This window comes from Narcine bancroftii, chromosome 2 (assembly GCF_036971445.1).
Source record: "Narcine bancroftii isolate sNarBan1 chromosome 2, sNarBan1.hap1, whole genome shotgun sequence".
NCBI lineage: Eukaryota > Metazoa > Chordata > Chondrichthyes > Torpediniformes > Narcinidae > Narcine > Narcine bancroftii.
The window spans coordinates 362412387-362437050 of NC_091470.1; the positions used below are offsets into that span (position 1 = coordinate 362412387).

At 42.5% G+C, this 24664-nt stretch overlaps 1 protein-coding gene across 1 annotated transcript in view; it reads left to right on the plus strand.

Annotated features, from left to right (window-relative positions):
* The first annotated feature begins 22619 nt into the window (after positions 1-22619).
* LOC138755820 (cadherin-7-like) overlaps positions 22620-24664 on the plus strand; it is a 176079-nt gene continuing 174034 nt past the window's right edge. The window contains exon 1 of the mRNA XM_069922498.1: positions 22620-22914. Within this exon, the coding sequence (XP_069778599.1) occupies positions 22902-22914 (13 nt within the window). The 5' untranslated portion in view covers positions 22620-22901. The remainder of the gene's footprint in view (positions 22915-24664) is intronic.

Sequence of the window (24664 nt, forward strand, 5' to 3'; positions counted from 1 at the left end):
ACCACTTATCACTGACCTCCAACCTGACAGACAGTTATCCACCATGACTCTCTGGCATTAGTACCTAGCGCCTGAACCTTCCTTACCAACCTTTCATGTGGAACATTACCAAAGGCCTTACTGAAATCCATATAGACTACATCTACAGCTCTACCCTCATCAACCTTCCTAGTCGCCTCCTCAAAAAATTCAACCAAATTTGTCAAACATGACCTTCCCCGTACAAACCCATGTTGGGTATCCCTGATCAGTCCCTGCCCCTCTAGATACTTATACATATTATCTTATACATACTTTCCACTAGTTTACCAACCACCAAGGTCAAACTTACTGGCCTATATTTGCAGGGCCTACACCTAGAGCCCTTTTTAAACAGAGGAACCACGTTTGCGACACGCCAATCCTGCGGCTCCATGACCCTCTCTCGTGTCTGTTGAAAAATCACTGTCAGAGCCTCCGCTATTTTCTCCCTGACTTCTCTCAAGGTCCTGGGCAAAATACCGTTGGGACCCAGAGATTTATCCACCTTTAAATGCCTCAAAATTTCCAACACACCTTTTTTCATAATCCCTCCATTTTCCATACTCATCCCTTTTGCTTCTCTGATCCTACACGATTCCATATCCTTTTCCCTAGGGAATACTGACGATAAGAACTTGTTGAATATCTCCCCCCATCTCATTCAGCTCCGCACACAGTTGTCTGCTCTGATTCTCTAAGAGAACAATTTTATCCTTTACTCTCCTTTTGCTATTCACATATTTGTAAAAACCCTTCAGATTTTCTTTCACCCTCTTCACTATAGCCACCTCATACCTTCTTTTCACTTTCCTAATTTCTTTCTAAAGCTTCTTTTTACAATCCATGTATTTTCCAAGCATCTCATTTATACCTTGCTTCTTGTATTTAATGTAGGCCCCCCTTTTATTTTGAACCAACTTTCTAATCTTCCTTGAAACCAGGCTCTCTCGAACTTTTGGCTCTGTCTGTTATCCTAACAGGATCCTAAAGATTCTCCACCCTCAAACTCTCACCTTTAAATGACTTCCAATTCTCCTCTACCTCCTTCCCATAACACAAATCAGCCCAAACCACTGCTTGCAAATCCCTTCTCATTTCATCAAATCTGGCTTTCCCCCACACAAAAACCTTCATCGTCGGACCAGATCTATTCCTTTCCATAATTACATTGAATCTTATGGTACCATGATCACTGGATCCGAAGTGCTCCCCAACGTACACCTCAGTCACCTGCTCTATCTCATTCCCCAATGGTAGGTCCAACACTGCCCCTTCTCTAGTGGGTATCTCAACATATTGCTGTAAAAAAAGTTATCCTGCACACATTTTACAAATTCTAATCCATCCAGCTCCTTCACAGAAGGTGTTTCCAAATCTATATTAGGAAAATTAAAATCCCCCACCAACACAACCCTGTGCTTATTACAAATCTCTGCTATTTCTTCCACGTTTGCTCCTCTATTTCTCGCTCCCCACTAGGTGGTCTATAATACACCCCTATAATTGTAACCTCTCCTTTTCCATTTTTTAATTCCACCCACGCCGCCTCCCTTGATGAGCCCTCCAATCTATCTCGCATCAGCACCGCTGAATTATTTTCACTAACAAGTAATGCCTCACCCTCTCCCCTTACCCCTTCAATTGTATCACACCTAAAGTTTTATTATTAGGTTACATTTTAGATCTATCATCAAGAACATCTGGATGCTGTAAGATAGATTAATTTAGAAATTAATTATACTAAATGTATTCTCTCGTTTTGATGTTTGGAGATCTTTTCCCTTTGTCGGCTTCCAAATTAACGGATAATTTTGTTGTCAGACATATATTGAGAATTTGGTTTCGACTCAGGAAACATTTCAGGTACCATAGATTTTTATTAATCAGTCCTGTTTTAGGTACCTCTTTTATTACCTTCGGTTCAAGATATCGATTACCATCAAAGGTGAAAATTAGGGATCCAGTCTTTTCTAGATTTTTTAAAAAATGACCAAAACCTTGCTTCTTTTGAACTATTGTCCACCAAAACATCACCTTTTTGTTCATTATTTACATGGTAGGAGCTTCTTGAATTCTTTAATTTTGAGGCTCCCTCAAGATCTAGAGGTTAATATGGTAATGGGAAGATTTCTAATTTTAAACCTGATCACAAATGATTGTTATCAGTCCTTTATGATCGTAAGATCTAACGATAATTCCCTGGACAGAATTTAAAAAAAAACTATGGGAACAATATTTTCAACTGTTAATTTCTGAAACTTCATGGGACTCAATTCTGAAACATGTCCTCTCTTTGTGCTGGACATTCATTATTACAGTTTAAGGTAGTCCACTGGGCCCACTATTCCAAAGTTCAATTGGGTAAATTTTATTCTAGTCTCTCTTCTAAATATGATAACGGTATAACTGAAGAAGGTTCCCTGTATCATATGTTCTGATTATCTCCCTCTCTTTCCAGTTTTTGGGAAGGGGTATTTCGTACCATACCTTTAGTTCTTAACATTGCTTTGATTCCAAATCCTTTTCTCACTCTCTTTGGAATGAGTGGGACAATGGGTCTGATATGGACGGCTTCCCAATCCCATGTCATTGCCCTCGCCTCCCTGATCGCTAGAAGGGCCATATTAATGAGCTGGAAAGATGCTGTCAATGGCTGTTTGATATGATGGCATGTTTGACCTTAGAAAAAAAATCAGATATATTCCACGACTGAAGTGAATCTTAATTTTAATTTTGTTCCTTTATGGGGTTCTGTTCTTAATTATATTCTAAATTTGCAAGGTTTTCTTTACTTTTGGGGTTTTTTAAACCCCATTGATTACCTTTCCATTTTATTATAAGATGGTGGTCTGTTGATGTTCAGTCAGAAGTTTCCAAAGGGAGGGGATTGGCGATTAGTATGAAGTTTTTCTTTGTCTTTCTTTATTTTTTTCATTTAACATAGGTCTTATCACCATTTGTCTTATTATCATTTATCCTTATAACAATTACTTGACAAAATTAATAAAAATATTGAACAAAAGGACATTATGGAACACATGAGAGATTGTAAGTCTCCAGGGCCAGATCAAATTCATCCCAGAATCAGGGGGAGGATTCAACTGGAGCCCTGATGGAGGTTTGATAGCCGCCGGTGAGCTACCAGAACACTGGAGGTGTGCCAAAATGTTCATAGGAGCAGCAAGGTTAACCCATGTAACTAGAGGCCCACATAAATCAACGATGAGGAAATTATTCAAGTAAGCTTATGGAAAGGAAAGTACTGATCAGGGGAGATCCTGCCTCATTAATACGAACGAGAAAGTAGCTGAGAAGATTGATGAAGTCAGGGTGAGAAACAGCTATATGGAATTTTGATAAGCTCCTGCATGATCGGGTGGTTTGGAAGTTAAGGCACATGGGATCTGAAGCAAGCTGGCTATTTTTTGGTTAGCTATATAAAGGTCTTAGCAAAAGGGTAGAAGTGGGGTCGAGCTCCCACTGCAACACAAATTTTCTTCATGACATGCACCTCAAACAGCACCTGACAACCAAGTCATGTGTGGCATATTTCTTATGCCCAGCTGGGCTGTTCTCAATGACAGGAGAAGGAGTAAAGGTGGGCCACTGGTGCCATGAAACCAGTTTCTCCGGGCAAATGGGGCTCGTTAATCTCGGATGGTAACTCATCCAGGAGAGGAAAAACTTTGATTTCAAACCTTCGCTGCCTTGTGGCTATACCCACTCACAGGAAAGGCTTTGGAAGTAAACCCTGAGGAAAAATCCTGGGTCGGAATCCCGAAGGCCCCTGATTGCTGTACCCAGCACTGGCACGGCAACTCCTGCAACGCTGCTGGCACCAAACTGTATCGACTTTCGTCGTTTCTTTGGACCTGTCATTAGCATGGCGGTGGTGGTCGGGGGTGGGGGTTCCCCAGTGCATGGGGAACAGATGGATCTCTGTATCAACTCTGCCCTGGCGTGCACCCTGGAGAGGCCACTCCAGCTTCGCTTTAAGTGCAGTGCCCGTGGTTGACCACAACTGATAGAGGGTGACACAATATTATGGGCCGAAGGGGTTGTACCATGCTGTAGTGTTCTATGTAATATGGCTTGGGGACAGGAGGAAAGGGGTAAAGGCAGGCGGTTGGTTTTCTGATTGGATTAAACAAGGAAGTCTGCAGATCCTGGGGTCGAGTGCACCATACAAGCGTGCTGGAGAAACTCAGTGTGTCACCCAGCTTCTATGTATATAGTTATAGGGCAATGATTCTTAACCTTTTTCTTTCCACTCACATGCCACTTTAAGTATTCCCTATGCCATCAGTGCTCTGTGATTAATAAGGAATTGGTTAAGGTGGAATGCGAGTGGGAAGAAAAAGATTGAAAACCACTGTTTTAATCGTCCCTCATTGACTCGTTATGTGCACGGTTTCATAACTCCAAAGGAAATGGGCCAAGGACAATTTTTCTCAAGCAAAATATTTCAGTAACAATTGGGCCTAGAGCAGTGATTCTCAACCTTCCCTTCCCACTCAATCCCTTATTGATCACGGAGCGCCGGTGGCAGAGGGATTATTTAAAGTGGGATGTGAGTGGGAAGAAAAAGGTTAAGAACCACTGGTCCAGGATGTTTTCTGGATTGGAAGACTTTAGTTCGGATGAAAATCATAAGTGAAGCTGGGACGGAATTCTTTTACTCATTGTTGGGATATTTAAAACGAGTAAGAGAATGAGTTGTAAAGGGAAATTGAGGGGAACATTTTTTACTCGTTGGTTGATACATTGACAGCAATGTCAGTGGAGCTGGTGGAATCAGCTCGAATCACTGCAGTAATGATCCCTGAAACAAAAAGGTTATCATATGAAGAGCGTTTGATGAGTCTGGTCACTAATTGCTGGAATGTAGAAGGAAGATGGGGCAGCACAGTTGGCGTAACGGTTAGCGCAACACCTTTACACTGCCAGCGATCAGGACTGGGGTTCGAATCCCGCACTATCTGTAAGGAGTTGGGTCGTTCTCCCTGTATCTGTGTGGGTTTTCCCCAGAGGCTCCGGTTTCCTCCCACCATTGGAAAGGTACTGGGGGTGTAGGTTAATTGGGTGTAAATTGGGCAGTATGGGCTTGTGGGCTGGAATGGCCTGATACCGTGGTGTACGTCTAAAACCTATAGAAACCTCTAGAATGCTGAAAGACCTGGATAGAGTGGATGTGGAGAGGAAGTTTCTCACAGTGAGGGAGTCTGGGACCAGAGGTCACAGCCTCAGAATATAAAAAAGTCCCTAAAGAACGAAGATGAGGAGGAAGTCCGTTTCTCGGAGTGTGGTGAAACTGTGGAATTGGTTGTCGCAGACGGCTGGGGAGGCCAGATCGTTGGGCATATTTAAGACAGAAGTAGATACTTGCAATAGCCAAAGGAGCTGGAGAAACTCAAAAGGCCACGCAGTATTTATAGGAACAAATATTTTGGGCCCGAGCCCTTCTTCGACGTGTGAGCAAAAAGCAGGCAGGTGTCTGAATGGAAAGGCAGATCAGGACAGGAATCAGGGGATAAAAAAAATCAGCCACAATGAATGATGGGGCAGACTCGATGGGCTGAATGTCCTGATTCTGCTCCTATATCTTAATGTCTACGATCTTATCTAAGAACTATTTAGATAGGCACTTTATAGGCAAGGACATGTGCTAATTTGGGCAAATAAGAGTTTGTTTAAATTTTACATTTTAAAATTTAAATTTAGACGTATAGCATGGTAACAGGCCCATGCGATCCATGGGTCCGTGCCACTCAATTACACCCAATTAACCTACAACCCTCTGGTACATTTTGGAGGGTGGGAGAAAACCAGAACCCCCTGGAGAAAACCCACACAGGGAGAATGTACAAAGTCATAACACACTGGGCGGAATTTGAACCCCAGTCCCAATTGCTGGTACTGCAAGAGCATTGCGCTAATCGCGCCACCCTTGATGGGCAAAGGATAGCATAGACAAGGGGGGCCAAAAGGCCCTTTGCAGTTTGATTTCATGATTTTCCCACTGCTCTCATGCCTCCGTCAGAGTTGTCCAGAATTAGTCCAGTAACTTAACCACTTATGTTATAGCTTTCCCCTTGTGACAAACGGTGTGGGAAGGAGTCCCTCTCCCCTTGAGATCTGAGCCTCTGGCTGTGCTACGGAATGGGTTTTCATGTCAGTCAGGATGATGGATAACATGGAGTTTATTGTCACCCACACAAGTGCAAAATACAGATGCACCGAAATTCTGACACACAAATACTTGTCAACAAAAAACAATCACAATACTATTCATTAAATTGCCCCAGTAGGGAAAGAGACAACGAATATAAAAGAGATATATATAGTTAATATATTTACAGGTACAGTTGGTGCAAGAAAGAAAATGTAGGGGTTTTATCATGGCTTTTTGTGATCCTGGAGGAGTTTAGAGTGAAGGTAGTAATGTGGGAGGGAGAGGGGGACATACAGGAGATGCTAGAATCTGAAGCTAAACACACGCAGGAACTCTGTGGATCAAGCGGCCACAGTGGGAGCAAGGGCTCGAACCATCAATCATTCTATTTCAATAGACAAACATGGCGGAGAAACACAGGATGCCACGCAGCGTCCATGGGAAGTAAAGGGGAACCGACATTTTGGGCCCGGGCAGCGGGGATAACAAAGGGGGAGCAGTGAGATAGACTCTTACAGATCTCCCTTAGAAGACAGGAGAACGTCGTCAGGGTAGACATCCCTTGCAGTGGAGCAGCTGGATGGAGTTAATCAGGAAAGACTGGGGACGCTGGGGGCGAGGGCAGTATTCGAGCGTGCTGGAGAAACTCGGCAGGTCATGCAGCGTCCCCGAATGCTGTGCTTCTCCAGCACTTGTGTGCAATGTACTTGACCAGTCTTTCGCTGCCTGACCCGTCGAGTTCCTCCGGCAGAGCGTGCTTGGCCATGTTTCCACTTTTGAGGGATGCGACTTTAGAGCCCACGATAGGTGTGGTGTTATTTGTTTCTTTCTAGGTTCCTGGCATGAAGTTCACAGCCTGAGATCTCCAGCATTCAACACCCATCATACCAAATTGACTCATGGTATAGTAAAATCCCTGGTATCCGGCACCTATGGGGATCGGTAGATGCTGGATAAGCATATTTTCCGGTTGCTTGAGACTTACTCTTACAATGCCTAGCTAATACACCTGAATTAAAAATAAACAGTTTATAAGACAATAGACAAAAATACTATACTGTACTTACACTGAACAAACTTCACTTGCATGAATATTAAAGCATTTTACTTGAAAACATTTAACGTCATAGCAGCTACAGGTTCCTCCCCCTCCACAGAGCCGCCTAAAATTATAGATATTTAACCCCCTTCCCCAAGTTTATATATAAAGCCTCTGACCAGGGCGACTCTTACTTAGCAGTGATATGGAGACGTTTTAAGAGAATCACCCAACAGCTCTTCAAACAGCTGCTACAGGTAAAGCACGACCAAAGCTCTCCGCTGGCTGAATCTTTGCTCCCACCTTTACCAAAGGGTTATGTGTTGCTTCAGAAAATAATTACATAGGAACATAGGAAGTAGGAACAGGATTAGGCCAAAAATGGCCCATCGAGCCTGCTCCGCCATTCAATACGATCATGGCTGATTACATTTACAATTACATTTACAATTTTAAGCTTATACATTTTTGAGCTATTATTTTATTCTTGACGTGTTTTACTTTGTTCCCTTAATTTCTTTGAGTTCTGGATACCAGGGATTTTCCTGTATTCTGTCATTAAATAATTGATTCAGATCTCCAAACGGAGCTCTCAGCCAGCCCTTCGACAAACGTCAGGCAGAGCTGTCGCCAAGGAAGGTTTCATGGCTGATGTTGGGGAAGAAATGTTGAGTCTAAGTGTTGTCGTGCAGACAGAGCACTCAGAAACCATCCCGCCGTTCATTTGAAGCCCTGCATTATTTTCTTTCTTGAGACATGTGTAAAAAAACACACAAATACTCTTCAAGATGTTAAAACGCCTGAACCGTGTAGATTCTCTTTTATTGTGGCTGTCAAGGTTCCTCAGCTCATTGCAATTATTTTGTGAGATAAAGGGGTGTTACTCAACATACTGAACCTGGCAATTAAAAGTGAAAATATTCCACTGGGTGGAAATTGCGGTGGGACATTAATGATTATTCAAGAAGCTTTTTATAGACAAATACAGCATGCTCGGTGATGTGAGACACTGAAGCACTAAATAGTGACAGCAATGGATGTTGAGCTGCGGGTGTCATCGGCATCGTGCGTGGAGTGGGGTCACCAGGAATCGTAGCAGACAGTTTGGGAAAGAGAAGAGGCTAATTATCACCATTCTCCTCAGGCGTCTTGAGGAGGACCTTGAGAGGGCTCAGAACAGGTTGCAGGGACAGGGGATTTCAGCTGAAGGCTGGTCTGGAGAAACTTCACTTAGTCTCCTTAAACCAACTGAGGCTGACGAGGAGGGAGAGAAATACAATGGCTGCTGAAGCTGGAAACGTGAGGAAACAATTGAAAGATTTCAGATTTCTTGTCAGAGTACGTACACGACCTCACATACAACCCTGAGATTCTTTTTCCTGAGAGGGCGCGGCTGAAATACCACTAATTGGTAGTGCAAAATAAACTGTACACAACATACAAATATAAACAAATAAAGAAATGTAAATAAGATAATGAAATATAAACAAACTGCAATACAGAGAGAGAAAAAAAATCAAAAAAGTGCAAAAATCAGTCCTTAAATGAGTTAATTGAGTTTGTTGTTGAGGAATCTGATGATGAAGGGGTAGTAGCTGTTCCTGAACCTGGTGGTGCGAGTCTTGGGTCACCGTTACCTCTTTCCTGATGGCAGCAGCGAGAACAGAGCGTGTGCTGAGAGGTGTGGATCATTGACGTTTGCTGCTGCCCTTCGATGGCAGGGTCGCCTGTAAATTTACTCAATCGTAGGGAGGCGTTTGCCTGTGATGTCCTGGGCTGTGCCCATTCCCTTTTGTAGGGCTTTACACTCATGGGTACTTGTGTCACTGCACCAGACTGTGGTGCAGCCAGTCAGCACACTTTCCACCACACCACTGTCAGGGTTTCCAATGCCATACCAAACGTCTGCAAACCAGTGGTGTAGCTAAGGGGGACGGGGAGGGAAAAGGGTGCAGGAGGAACGACTACACCTCCAGGGCGCATTCTATGGTGGTGGCGCTTCTTTGATCTGTGTGCTCGCCCACTGCTAGATCTCCTTAGTGCGCTTGTGTTGGCGTGTCGCAGGAGGCTGGGCGGTGAGGACATAATTTGGGGGTGCCATTTATAGGGAATGTGCTTAGGGGGAGCGGTCTGGCCACTGGCATCTGGGGAGAAATAGCTCTGAAGTTATTTATTTCACCTTGGCTTTCAAAATTATAATAAATTAGTGATAAAATAATATAATGTTGGAAGACTGGACAGAACATCAAATTATAGGCTCCCCACAAATCTTGTCTTGTTTATAAGCCAAAACACTTTAGCCCAAAGTAATGTATTTAGTTAAGATTTTATTCTATACTTTGAACTAAATTATTTTAGATAACTAACCTTTTATGCGCACATTAATTTCCTTTGTGCGCTGGTTGCAAAACATGTGCACGTGCATAGAGGTCATGGCGCCTTTGTTATGCACTCCTCCCCCTAACGTTAGCACTTGGCTATGCTCCTGCTAGTAGAGACATTGACGTGCTTTCTTCATCATACTCTTAGTGAGTTGGGACCAGGAAAGATAGGGACTCCCAATAAATTAAATTGAATAAGAACTTAAGATTGCCGGAGAGATTCTGGAAGTCAGGCAGCATCTGTGGGTAGAAATGACCAAGCAATAATTTCGGTTGGGACATTTTATCGGGACTAAGGGGGTTTTCAGGAGGTTTCAGGCAGTGTCCATGGGTTGAAATGGTCAGTCAATCATTTCGGTTGGGACATTTTATCGGGACTAAGGGGTTTTCAGGAGGTTCTAAGGAGGTCGATTTTATAGGATAAATGGGGAGACTACAGTAGCCAAATATGCTGGAGAAACTCAGCAGGTCACGCCACATCTGCAGACTCGACCCTAACATCTGATGACATTCTTGTTTAACTATAAATGGTGGGGGGGGGGGGGTGGGCGGGAGTGGCGTGGGGAGCTGTTGAAATTTATAAAATTATGAGAGGCACAGATTTGGTGGACAGCCATAATCTTTCTCCCTGGGTAGAAAATTCAAATATTTCAGAGCATGCATTTAAGGTGATTGGGTTTGGGGTTGAGGGGAAGGGAAGTGAACAGTTTAACACAGAGACTGGCAGGTGCCTGGAATGGGCTGTGGAATCAGACTCAACAGTTATGCTTAAAAGGCTTCTCGATGGACACATGGATATTAAAATCAGAATCAGAATTTATTCTCATGAATATGTCACAAAATGTGTTGTTTTATGGCAACGGCACAGGTGCAAATACTGCAGTAAAATTACATTTAAAAATAAATAAATTAGTGCAAAAATAAGAGAGAGTGAGCTCATGTCGGTGGTTCATTGTCCGTTCAGGAATCTGATGACAGCAGTGAAGAATTTGTTCCTTGTGCCGCTGGATGTTTGTCTTCAGGCTTCTTTACCTCCTTCCCAATAGTAGCAGGGTGAAGAGAGCATGGCCGTTATGTTCAAGAAGTTTCTCAATAGACACAGGGCTACACAGAGAATGGTAGGAGATATATCATCTGTGGGCCGAAGTCTAATTTAAGGATCATGTTCCGCGCAGAGATCCTGGGCTGAAGAACCTGTCCCTGCACAGGTTTAAAACTCAGGTTCGGTGTTGGAAAGGGATGTGTGCAGAATTTCTTCTTCACCGGCTCAAGGAAACGAAACCCAGCATCAAAAAAGAAAGATGTTAAAAGGTCAGAATTGATGGCTTTTTTGTTAAACCAAAATACACAGTGCATTTGCCACAAGGCAGATAAATCAATGACTCAGTCATGACTTAATTGCCGTTCTAGAAATGTGACTGCAGGGTGACGAAAGCTTGAATCATTCCAGGATATTCAACATTTACGAAGCAGAGACCAAAGTGGAAAATAGGTGGCGGGGGTGGGGCGTGCGTGGGTGGGGGGGGGGGTGGTGGTTGGAGGGGAAGGTGGGTTGTGCTGTTGATAAGGGGTGACATCAGTGTAGCATTTAAGTAAGGATCTTGGTGTTTCAAATCACAGCGTAGACTCCAATCATTTTGGCTCTAGCAGAGAGCAGGAAATATAAGTAACACAAAAGTAGTTGTGATAAAGAGATTGAAAAAGATAAAGAAATTGGATATCCCTCTCTCCCCATCAACGGTTCCAACGGGATTGTTGTCTGAAACTAATTAAGGATCCTTTCCACCCCGCACACAACACCTTTCACCTGCTCCAATCAGGGAGGAGATACAGGAGGATCAGAGCCAGCACCACCAGGCTGAGGAACAGCTTCTTCCCACGGTCGGTGAGAACACTGAACGATCAAAGGAACCACTCACACTAACCCTCCGAGACTCTTATATTCATGAAACAATATTTATTTAGTTATTTGTACAGATGAAACTCGTCCTGCATGAGTATTTTTTGTCTATATACGTGTTATGTCTGGTTGTGTGTCTGCATGTTTTGCACCGAGGATGGGAGAACACTATTTTGTCAGGTTTTACTTGTGCAATCAGTTGACAATAAACAGATGAGACAGATATCCATAGACGAGACAGATCAAGATTACACCAGGAAGAGTCCTTGTATTATAACAATGGGCAGCAATTTTTTTCAAAAGGTTTGCTTCCTGAAAAAAACAGTTAGGGATTATGATAGACAACTTCAAGATAAATACAAAGAGAATTTCATAATTGTTGTATTAGGTAGGAAGATGAAGAAATTTTGTTATAAACTAATTTTGTTATAAATTCACCAGACAATGGTAAAGTCAGAAAAATAGATTTTATTAAACTATTAATAACATAACATTCCTTACTCATCTCTAAACTTGAACTTAATTCCCACTCTTTGTAAGTGTGTGTGTGTGTGTGTGTGTGTGTGTGTGTGTGTGTGTGTGTGTGTGTGTGTGTGTGTGTGTGTGTGTGTGTGTGTGTGTGTGAAAATCCAAACCATTGCAATTTGAGTTTGTTTGAAAAGTCAATTTTAAACTTCAGCATCAAACATCTTGTGTTGCTTAAAGATTTTTAAATCACAGTTCAGAAGTAATTTTGAAGCACTTTCAAACATCATATCTTCAGATCTCTTTAAACTCATGAGTCTTTTGATGAGTTGCCTTGCAGAGAGATATTCTTCAAATGACTATTTTCACAAGTTTCTCCCTATCTTGTTAAGGTTACAGAACTGTGGTCTTAACAATGATTCCTTTCTTATTCAACAGCAAAGCGATCTTAATTTCTTAAAAGCCACTATTTTGAGTATCTCCTATGATAAGGATAATACAATAGAGAACAGTATATCCTTCTCTCTTTAGAGACTATGGTTTTATTCCTGTGTCTTAAAATGTCTTTCTCTGCCTTCCGTTATGTGTTTCTCTGAAATAATGTGACATGACATCACCACTCTTTTAGTTTCAATTCTGCAAAACATAACTCATAATTGATAACCTTTTGCCTTCCTTCAACTTATCACTTCACATCCACAAAAATATCAGTACTCTTCTCTGTCCAAGAGATTTAAGTGGTTTATGACTTAGTAATGTCCAAGCATAGGAAGAATTTACTTAATTGCACAGCTGCCAGCATAATGCTGTGTATATACATCCATCATCCTAGAATCAATTAAGACCCACTTCAGTTCATTTATGATCTGGTCCTTCCAAACTTCATGACTCAAAAATGATCTCTCTCTCTGAATCTCTGTAAATGTGATGCGACTGGTGTGCGACTTGTATCCAGCCCACAAACTAACTTCATTAAGAAATATATATTTTAAAATTAAAGATTAGAAATAATCTTTACACATTAAATTAACTTTTATTGAATTTAGCATGTTTTATATCATAATGATGCTGAAACATTAGTTCAAATGACCTAAAAATGTTTTGCCGATGATTTTCTTTTTGTTTTTATTTTATTTATTCAACATATATAATGTCAAAAATTAAGAACATAGTTATATAATAGAATATTAACAAGTATATGTTTAAATCTATTTATGAAAACTAAAATACTAAAATCTAAAAACTATAAACTACAAAAAACCCTAATAACCCATCCCCCCCAAGCTGATCTGATCCCAAAACTAACATATAAGATATTTCATTATAAAATGATTGCACATAATTAAATTGGATTGCATCAGTTGACACTCAAAGACCTCAAAAAATCATAAAATAATTATATTTTTAGGGAAAGCTTCACTGATCAATACAAAAAAAAATTCATAATTTTAATTTCATTATTTTTGCATACGGACCGCCAATTTGGAAAAATAAAAAATATTTATCCCTTAAATTATATGTAATTTTCTCTAATGGAATACATCCTTGAATCTCAGCATGCCATCTATCTAATGTTAATGAAACATCAGATTTCCATGTTACAGCGACACCTTTCCTTGCTCTTACTAAAACCAACTTGGCAAACTTTAATTGGGAATCTGACAACAATAATTTAGGAATGACACTTTCAAAATTTCCTTACTAAAGCAATTCAGGGTTTAAAGGAAAGTTCACTCCCCTTGTCCATTGTAGAAATTTACTGATAGAAACCCAAAAAGGGTCGACCTTTGAACAAAGCCACGTAGAATGAAGGAAAGTTCCAATTTCTGTTCCACATCTAAAACACTGATCCTCCATCAACTGTATTTCTGAGGAGTTATATGTATTTGATGAAAAAAATTATAATGGAGTAATCTAGAATCATACATTAATAGTATTTGTCATAACTTCTTTACACAAATTCTGCAAATTTATTGATCTATTATCATGCCCAAATCTCATTCCCAGCTTTGTTTTGAATGAAACAACCCTGTTCTTGTAATTGTCGCTGATTTTCATTTGTATTCAACACCTGATGCCTCTTGTGACAATGTCCTACAATAATCAGCCAACATTAATGCATTCTAGTTGTCCTGATATCCCTTTTCCACAGCTGCAAAGTCCTGGTGAAACCTTTTACTATGTTTGTCAAGATCAGCAGGGAAGAAGTCCAAGTGCAAATGCAGAAAATGAATTTTCAAAGACTTCATGGTTTTGCATGCATGAAATCGACTTAAAAATGACAGGAAATCACAAAAATAGCTTCTATTTAAAATAAAAACAACAGTGATAGGAAAATTTTAAGATGATTTTGTGATCAGGAGGCCAAAATCCATAAAATACAGCCTCTCCCCGACTTACGACCGATACAACTCCTTTGTCTCCATGCAGCTTCAAAGATGCAAGTTGACTGGGATTGATTGTGAAACTTCATTGAAGAATCTGATGGAGGATAGGGTAACATTTAGATCTACAGCAAGATAACAGGGCATTTCGGCCCACGAGTCCATTCTACCCCATTTACACCCAATTAACACACATGGCTGATGCAGTTCAAATGGTGGGTGGAAACTGGAGCCCTCAGGGAAAATCCACACAGACATGGGGAGAAAGTGTAGACTCCTTACAGACAGATGGGTTTCGAACTCCGGTCTCGATCGCTGGTGCTGTAGAGGCATTATGCTAGCTTCTTCTCCAACCGTGCTGCCCATTTAAAGGAAAATGATTCACAATTATTGTCATGTAATAAAGCAGAAAATTTAATACAACACAAAATTTCCACTTGCCTCCGTAAAGTAGACAAAGTGTCGCCACGAGGTTTGCTCGACACCCCAAACAAGAAGAGAAAGAGAAGCAAATGGGAGTCCCTTCAAAAACATTGAGTGCCCATGGATTTGCCTCCAGTGCTCTCAGTGCCTCTGCATTCACACAGACCCCTGTTCTATCTGTTGGCAAGCCAAGTTCCACATCCAAACCTCCAATACGATCGAGAAGCCCTCAGCACCATCTCGAATTCTGGTTCCGACACCCGGTTCTCACGAGCCAGTCGCCAATCGCCCGCAGCCTGTGTGCGCCCTTCAACTGCAAGTCGCCAGTCACCCGCTGCCTATGTGGGTCCCTCAGCCGCTGAGCCCATCACTTGTGCGGTGCTGTGGTCACTTGTAGGATCAGTTCCTATGGTCCTGAACTGGGGGGAGTTCCCTCGTTTCTGGTGCTCCAAGTTTGCAACCCCCTCATGGAATGATTTACAACAAATATGTGTTCCTGAAAGTCATGAAAAACACAGAAGGAAGAGAGGTCTAAACTTGGATTCCAGGAGCAATTAAAGTTAGCATTAAATCTAAGGAAACACTTATTAAAATGCCAGAAAGCCTCGCCCAGTAAGCTTGAGGATTTGAAGTGTCTTTAAATTCCACAAAGGAATCGATACAGAAACAGCAAATAGAATTTGAGTAATCCAGCATGTAACAGAAAATCAGACTTTTAAGTTCTGATGTATATGGAAAAAGAAAGAGGCTTATTTTTTTGCAAATGAGGGCTCCCTGCACTCAGAGCGAGGGGTTTTGTAACAGGACATGAGGAATTAATTGAGTATCTTGTATCTATCTTCACTGAAACTAAGGGGTCAGTGCAAATTCGTTAAAAGAATGCGTGGAGAATTTAGCAAGTCTGAAAGCTGATACATAGAACATAGCACAGTGCTGGCCTACTTCATTGGTACGCAGCACTAGTTGGAGAGTAAGAGGCCCTCAGATGTCGAATGATCGACCTGACCCTCTTTGTTCCTTGTGTGAAACACCAAAGTCTGCAGGCGCTGAGATTATAGTAAAAGCACCGTGGTGATACGACCACCGGCCTACTGCAGAGGTGATCTCCGACCTCTGTACCGGCAGGATGACCACCTAAGGGACTGACTCTACCTGGCTGGCTATCAATCAGCTGACCCAATATAGACTTGAGCCGGCCCCTCCTGAGCCAGTCGCACGGAGAGTCACCAAGACATGAACTGGTGTTCAGACTTTTACTGGAATAAAGCCTGTTGTACAATCTTTATCGTTTTGTGCTTGCTCGCTGCTACCTCAGCGCACCACAAACACAAAATTGCTGGAGGAACTCGCAGCGCCCATAGGAGGTAAAGATATATAAGCCATGTTTCGGGCCTGAGTTGTTCGTCAAGGTATGATTTAAAGCAGGCAATGGTTTGAATTAAAAGACTTGGTGAGGAGGGCCCATTCCAACCAGATGGCATTAACATCGACCTCTGATTTCTCCCTCCATCGTCTCTCCCTCTCTCCCATCCCCATGTCTCCTTTCCTCTCTGTCTCTTCCCCTTTCCCTCTGTCTCCTTTCCTCCAGTGCTGCCTTCACAGAGCCACCCCCACTCCTTTTCTCAATTCTCCACTTTGTCATGTATTTCCCCTTTGAAGATAACCTCACTCAAGAGCAGCTGTAAGCATCTTTATTCATACCAAGATGGCGCCAAAGTGAAGCTCCCCGTACAATGTATGTGGCGTCACACATGCATGCGTGTTCCCGTAACACTCGGCCTATTCTAAAAAAGATTTTGTGCTGCAGTGAACTGGGATTCACTAAAAGTGTGCCATACTGATGAGTGGTCCTGCCTCCCGGCTCCTTCCCTGGGCCCCATATATAACCCTGGCTTCCTGTCTTAACCCTGTACCCCTCTGATGCCTGTTTATGATCCCTACCTGTGATGTAAGCTAATAAAAGTGTGTGTTATCCCTCCAGTCAAGTGTGAGCTTTTATCTACGCAACTTGCACGCTACAGAGAATTTAAGCATGATCCGCTGATCGTGGTATCTATACATCCTGTACTGCCTAACTTAAAATGTATTAACTGGAAAGCCCTTAAGTCACAGCCCATAGTCTTTTTAATGTACAGGAGGGTGTCATTCTCTCTTGGATCTTCTCAGGGATGAAGAACACCGAACTGGTGTACGACTTTTCAACTACTTTGGAGGTTTCTCAAGGAGGTTTAATTGCCAAAGCATCATCTTTCTCACCTCGATCCTCTATCGATCCTTCTTATCTGTGCGGCAAATTGCGAATGGCTACCTCTGCCTTGTGTTCTTGAAGCTCTCCTTCCTCCACTTTGTCGTGTATTTTCCCATTGAAAATAACCTCACTCGAACGAAGCTGTAAACATCTTTATTCATGTCATGATGGGGTCAAACCAAAACACCCCATACAATGTAACTCTGTGTGTATGTCATCACGTGCGTGTCCCCATAACACTTTCCTCCCCTCTCCTCCAATCCATGTCCAATTATCGCTTTTTGACAGCTGTCCTCCTCCCCCAATCTCTGTATTCAGGCACCTGTCTGCATTTTTCTCATGCATTGAAGGAGGGCTCAGAACTGAAATGTTGGTTATGTACCTTTGCTTCCTACAAGACTTGCTGAGTTCCTCCAGCATTTCTCTGTTTTTACCTCTTTGTTACTTGTCTGGCAGTCACTTAGTCCCTTTTGTTCAGCACTCTCTTGAGCAATGGCATGACGTCTTCCTGAAGCATGAAATCCATGAGAGCCTTCAACCCTACCTTTAGGGACATTGGTGTTGCCCACACTCTAGGGCAGTGGATCTTAACCTTTTTCTTTCCACTCACATCCCACTGATAAAGGTGTTTCCTAGCAGCAATACAAGGAACTATAGACCCATGGAAATTAGAGGTGTTGGGCTTCAGCTCCAAGCCCTATAGCAGTGGTTTTCAACCTTTCTTGTTCCACTCACATACCAGGTTAAGTATTCCCTATGCCATCGGTGCTCTGTGATTAGTAAGGGATTGCTTAAAGTGGGATGTGGGTGGAAAGAAAAAGTTTGAAAACCACTGTTTTAATTGTACCTCATGGACTCGTTATGTGCACGGTTTCAGAACTCCAAAGGAAATGGGCCAATGACAATTTTTCTCAAGTAAAATAAATCAGTAACAATTGGGTCTAGAGCAGTGATTCTCAACCTTCCCTTCCCACTCACATCCCACCTTAAACAATCCCTTACTAATCGCAGAGCACAAATTATGGCATAGGGGTTACCTAAAGTGGGATGTGAATGGAAAGAAAAAGGTTTATTATTGGAAGGAAATTTTTTCCATTATATCTACTGTTTTGAATATTGATTTACAACCACATCCCATTACTGCAATTTTTGGATTACCTATGATAGATTTGACTTATTTATCTCTTCCTGCGGATCGTATGATTGCTTTTCTTACACTAATGGCTAGAAGATCTATACTATTAAATTGGAAAGAGGTAAATCCTCCCACTGTTTTCCAATGGTTTACCCAAACTATACTATGTTTAAATTTAGAGAAAATTAGAAACTCTGTCTATGAATCCCCTTCTAAGTTTGAGTTAACCTGGCGACCATTTATTCAATATTTTCATTTGTGGTGAGTTGATCTGGCTCTGTTTTCTTTCTATGATTATGTATGATAATTGGGCTGTAAGATGAGATCGGAGTGATCGGCGTGGTTTAGCTATATCTGTAGGTTTTTTTAAAAGTTTTTTTTTGTTTTTTTTAATTCAGATTTGTTTTTTCTTCTTTTTTGGGGTTTTTTTTTCTCTTTTTTCATATATTGTTATTAATTATATCTTTTTTTTTAGAGATAGTTCACACCCTAAACTGATCAAATTTTTTTTTATGATATATTTTTATTCTGTAATATTATTGTTTAATATCTCTGTATTAATTCATTACTTACTATGTATTTTTTTATATCTCTTTGAATTGTATGTGTTTATAAATTATAATAATAATAAAAAGATTGAAAAAGAAAGAAAGAAAAAGGTTGAGGACACTGCTATAGGGCTTGGAGATGATTCCCACTGCCCCTAATTTCCTTGTATTGCAGCTAGGATACACCTTTATCAGTGGGCTTCTTCCATATATTTGCATAGAACATAACAGCACAGTACAGGCCCTTCAGCCCTTGATGTTGTGCCCATCTAAATATTCCCACCAAAATAAGACTAAACCCTTCCTACCTTGCACCCTTCTATTTTTCTGTCGTCCATGTTGTACCTAATAATATCTTAAATTCCCCTGATGTTACAACCTCCACCACCATCCCTGGCAAGGCATTCCAGGCCCCCACAACTCTCTGTGTGGAAACCTTGCCCCTGATGTTTACCCTAAACTTCCTTCCCTTCACTTTGTACCAATGTCCTCTAGTGTTTGCTACAGGGGATTCTGAAGGGCTGGATGGGATTTTATATGGCTGCAGAAGTGACTCGAGGATGAGAGACATCAGTTCCCAAGGTTAAAAGAAAAGAATGAATTGAATTGTTTATTGGCCCATGTCCTGAGGTACAGTGAAAAGCTCAGTTCTGCGTGTTATCCAGGCAGCTCATAAAAGCTCCCCACATTCCTGTGCTATTTTGGATTGACAAAAATGGTAGCAGGATTAATCATAAAAATGAGCATTAAATTAGCATAACTGGTAAATCAAATTTATGATTGAAATCTAATTCCTGATGGATAATCATTGTTCCAGTTACAGACCCAGAAATATCACGGCTCCGGTCCAGTCCACGTTCTCACTGTCGTGTTCATACTGGCCTCCACTGTCAAAGCTCCCCTTCTCGCTCCCTCCGCAGCCATTGGTGCCCATCCCCTGGTAGTGCTTAGTGTGATCTCCTGGAGCCTGACACTGCTCCATCCACCTCACTACATGATGTCAGCACCAAGGGCTTTCAGCTGCACCTGTTCCTTTGATGCACGAGCGCCATGCCCTCCAAATTTAGCCACTGCCCACTCTCCCTGCTGGGTGAACTGGCACAGTAGACAGAGAGCTGGAGAAGCTCAGCAGCTCACACAGCTTCCACGAGTCTAAGAGGTAGCTGATATTTTGGGTCTGAGTCTCTCCAGTGGGTGAACTGACCTCAGTCCTCCACTGAACGAGGCAAATAGATCTCCAACCAGAACTTTGCAGGCAAAATTGCCACTGAACAGTGCGAAGACTGTAAGGTTGAACAATTTTAATTTTTTAAAATTTAGATATACAGCACTGTACTAGGCCACAAGCCTATGCCACCCAAATACCGCAATTAACCTACAAACCCCTGTAAGTTTTTGAAGGGTTGGAGGTAACTGGAACACCCAGAGGAAACCCACGCAGATCCCAAGGAGAACTCCTGACAGACACGCTGGGTCTGAACAGGTTCGCTAGGACTGTAATAGCACTGCCCTAACTGCTATGCTAACCATGTCACCTAATCTGGAACATTCCTTTGAGTTTGGATGGGAGGGGAATGAGCAACCTGATTTCCATGGATAACTGGTGAGTGGCGCAGTGACACATCTGGTAGAGCTACTTCCTCAGGGCACTGGAGACCAAATGTCAATCCTGACTTCCAGCACTGTCTGTGTGGAGTTTGCTCATTCTCCCTGTGATGCCTGGTTTTCTGAAGATGTGCAGGGTCAGTTTTAATTGGCTCTTGTCTGCTAACTACGGGCGAGAATCTGAGGGGTTGGGATAGGTGGTGATTGCTGGTAATGCAGAGAAAAGAAACTTGTGCTCGTATCAGATCAGTGGGAGTATGTGGTTGAGGGTCACTGTGGACTCTCACGTCCCACTGAGGGTCAAAGGTTCAGTTCCCATTCCATCTGACTCTGTGACCACAAGGGTAGAAAGTGATATAATGATGGCTGTGGGGAAGAAACTGTCTATAAGCAGGAAATTTTCTCTTCAGAGCAACAGAGGATAAGAGGTGACTTTATAGACATATACAAGGTTATGAGGGGCCTCGACTGGGTGGCCAGTGTCTCTTTCTTGGGGTGACAATAGCAAATACCTGAGGACATCTGTTTACAGTGAGGGGAGAAATGTGTAGGAGAGATATCGGGGGTAATTTTTTTTTACTCAGATTGTTGTGTGCCTGGAAGGCATTTCCAGAGATGATGGGGGAGGCTGGTACAATAGGGACATTCAAAAGACATGGATGTAGGAAAAATATAAGGTTATGAATATGAGGGAGGGAAGGGAAAGATTGTTGGGAGGTGGATTTATATTAGTTGGCACAAATTGTGGGCTGAAGAGCCTGTACATATTGTTCTATTTATGCCTGTTGGTGTGTGCTTTCAGACTTGTGAGCCTTTCCCCAATGGGAGGAGAGAGAAGTGAGTGTGTCCAAGGTGTGAAGTCTTTTAGTACATTAGAACCTTCCCTAAGCAGTGGAAGATGTCGATGGAGTCCATGGAGGGGAGGGAAGTTTATTTGATTTTCTGAGGTGCCTTCACCAACTCCTGCATCTCCTTTTTGGCAGCTCCCGTCCCACACTGTGATACACCTGCAAGCCTGTTATTGACGGTGCACCTGTAGAAATTGTTAAGAGAATTGGGAGACATACTGAAATTCTTTAGTCTTCAAAGAAAGTTGTCTTGCGTGCGTCTGTTGGGTCAACCTACTTGTATCAGCTCATGTCTTTGGAGATGTTTATTTATAAGAACTTCAATGCATCTACTCTTTTGACTTCAGCACCATTGATTGGGACAGGAGCGTGTATTTATTGATGCTGAAAGAGATTGTAAAACAGCGCTCAGTCAGAGTAAATATCAGTATCCCTGTCAAGTCCCTCAGGAATGTTGTACCTTTTAGAGAGATCACCTTTCATTCCTTGAAATTTAGGAGTTTAGAACCAGTTCCCCTCTCATGTGATGGTATCTGCATCTCAGGGATGCTCCGGTAGATCTTTGCTGTCATCGTTTGACTGCAGACACATCCTTCACTGGATGTGGAGGACAGACCTGTCCACAACATTCCAGGTGTGGACATGGGAGAGCTTTATGTGATAGTGACAGCGTGCCTTTATTCTTGTACTCAATCATTCCTGCAGTGAAGGGCAACATTCTGTTTGCCTTCAAATTATTTCCTGCACTGGGAGTGATGAGTATGGCCATAAATACCATGTGCGACCTCCACCCTCAGCTGCTGAAGGTCAACATGCCCTCCTCATTGTAGCTGTGTCCCACGTTTCTCAGCAGCACTTTCTGCGGTCGGCCAGTGTTTTCCGAAGATCAGAGTGGAAGTCTGCATCGTACTAAATTACTAGGGCAGTCAGTTTTCAGGCTGGTACACTGTGTCCTCGTTGTCTGCTGCCCCATTTTCCCTCGTCAATACAAGGTTATCCCAGCTTCCACTTCTAATATCGGGTTGGGCCAAGAGCAGATCACGTACCTGAACTTGCGAGGTTGGTCAGCAGTGGGGCTAGGGTCCAGTGTGTGAATGGAGTCAGGTGTGGGTCAGGTGCTGATCAAGTACAGGATTGGGGTCAGGTGCGGGACTGAGATCAGGTGTGCGGCTGGTGAGGGGCTGGTGTGGGGTTGGTGGGAGGCTGAGGTCAGCTGAGTCAGGTGTGTGGCTGGAGTTAGGCAAGGGTGAGGTATTGGTCATGGTCTGGAATGTTTGATCGTTCCAGCAGGTTTGGACCAACTGAAACCTCCACCGTTATTCTGTCCATTGAGGAATCGGACAGAATCTTGTATTACCCAAAGGGAAGTCAGTGTCCCTATCCCGAAAAGGACACACTGTGTCCAATATGTGTACTAAAAGATCCTAACATGGTATTTCTTTTTCACCAGCTGCACTCCGATGTTGACCGGGGAGATGGCTCCATCAAGTATGTACTGTCGGGGGAAGGAGCAGGTTCTATCTTCATAATCGATGAGAGCACAGGAGATATCCATGCCACTAAACGACTGGATCGAGAGGAGCAAGCGTACTACGCTCTTCGGGCTCAGGCCGTTGACCGCATAACCAATGAACCTGTCGAACCTTTGTCAGAGTTTATCGTCAAGATTCAAGACATCAACGACAATCAGCCACGTTTTCTGGATGGACCCTATCTGACCAGCATCCCTGAAATGTCTCCTGTAGGTAAGTTGAAGGAGATATCATTACATAGTCCTTTGGCCTCCCTGGTTGATCAGAAGCTCTCTGCCTGGGGAAGTCTAGGTTAAAGATGAGAAGGGAAAGATTTAGAACAAAGAACATTACAGTGGAATACAGGTCCTTTGGCCCAGGTTTTTATGCTTAACCTATATAAACAACCCCATAAAAATCTAGCCCTTCCCCATTTCAAACCCATGACCAGCTATTTTTCATGTTAGCATGTGCCTGTCTAAGAGACTTTATCTTACTAGCCCCCACCATCACCTCTGGCAATGCATTCCAGGTACCCATCACTCTCAGTGTAAAAACCTACCTCTGATGTCTCCCCTAAACTTTCCTCCTCTCACCTTAAACAGGCATCCTCCGGTATTTGCGCTTGTTGCCCTGGGGAAAATGTGCTGCCTGTCCTCTCACTAGAGGGGGCTTGAGGGTCGGCTTTTCAGGGCCAGGGGAACTAAAGAGGTGGCAGCACCATGGTTACATTTATAGGACGTTTAGAGAGGTGTGTGGAGAGGGACAGTTTAATAGGGCCAAACAAGACTGATTCAGAATGCAAATTAGCTAGGGTGGAGAGGATAGGCGAATGGCCTTCTTCTATGCTGTATAATTGTATGATTGCTAGCTTCCTGTGTGCATCCAACAGGGACAAGGACAGAAGTAGGATGGAAATGGGCCCTCTGGTCCTTCCTCCTACCATTTTATTCAGGTGCCTGCCTACTTTAGGCTCTTACCTTGAGGAAGGGCTCAGGCTTGAAACATTAGTTATATGTGTTAATCTTTGCAGATGGAATTAAATGTCGATAAGTGTGAGGTACTTCATTTTGGGAGGAATAACCAAAATCGGTGTATACATTGAAGGGGAGGGCACTGAGGAATGCAAAGGAACTGAGAGATCTTGGAATAACGGTTCAGCATTCTTTGAAGGTGGATTCTCATGTAGATAGGTTAGTGAAGAATGTTTTTTGGTATGCTGGCCTTTATTAATCATAGCATAGAATATAGGAACTGGGAGGTGATATTGAGACTATACAAGGCATTGGTGAGGCCAAGTTTGGAAAATTGTGTGCAGTTCTGGTCTTAAAATTATAGGAAGGATATCAATAAGGTAGAGAGGGTGCCGAGATTTACTAAAATGTTTCCTGGATTGCAGTATCTAGAATATGGAGAAAGATTGAGTAGACTGGTTTTTTATTCATTGGAGCATAGAAGTTTGAGAGGAGATTTGATAGAGGTATATAAAATTATGAGGGGAATAGATAGAGTAGATGTGAATAGGCTCTTCCCCTTGAGGGTAGGAGAGATTGGAATTAGGGGTCATAAGTTAAAGGTTAGGGGGAAAAACATTAGAAGTAACATGAGAGGGAGCTTCTTCACTCAGAGAGTGGTGGCTGAGTAGAATGACCTTCTGGAAGAGGTGGTTGCAGGAGGGTCAATTTTGTCATTTCAGAAGAGGTTGGACGAGTACGTGGATGTGAGGGTGAAGTCCCAGTTGATGAAGTAGACAAAGACAATGTGGTCAAACAATAATCATGGCTTTTATTAGCAGAAACTCATGGTACAATAATGAAAGACCATAGATGCAGATACAGTTTTACCCAAGGGGAGTGTCCTTAACAGTAGAGATAATGTACAGCCAATGTACAGCAAGGCTCGCCAGAGGGGAGACAGGCAGCTTGGCAGACATTCACCACAGAGGGGGCTGCAGGGTTATGGGCAAGGAGCAGGTAGCTGGAAC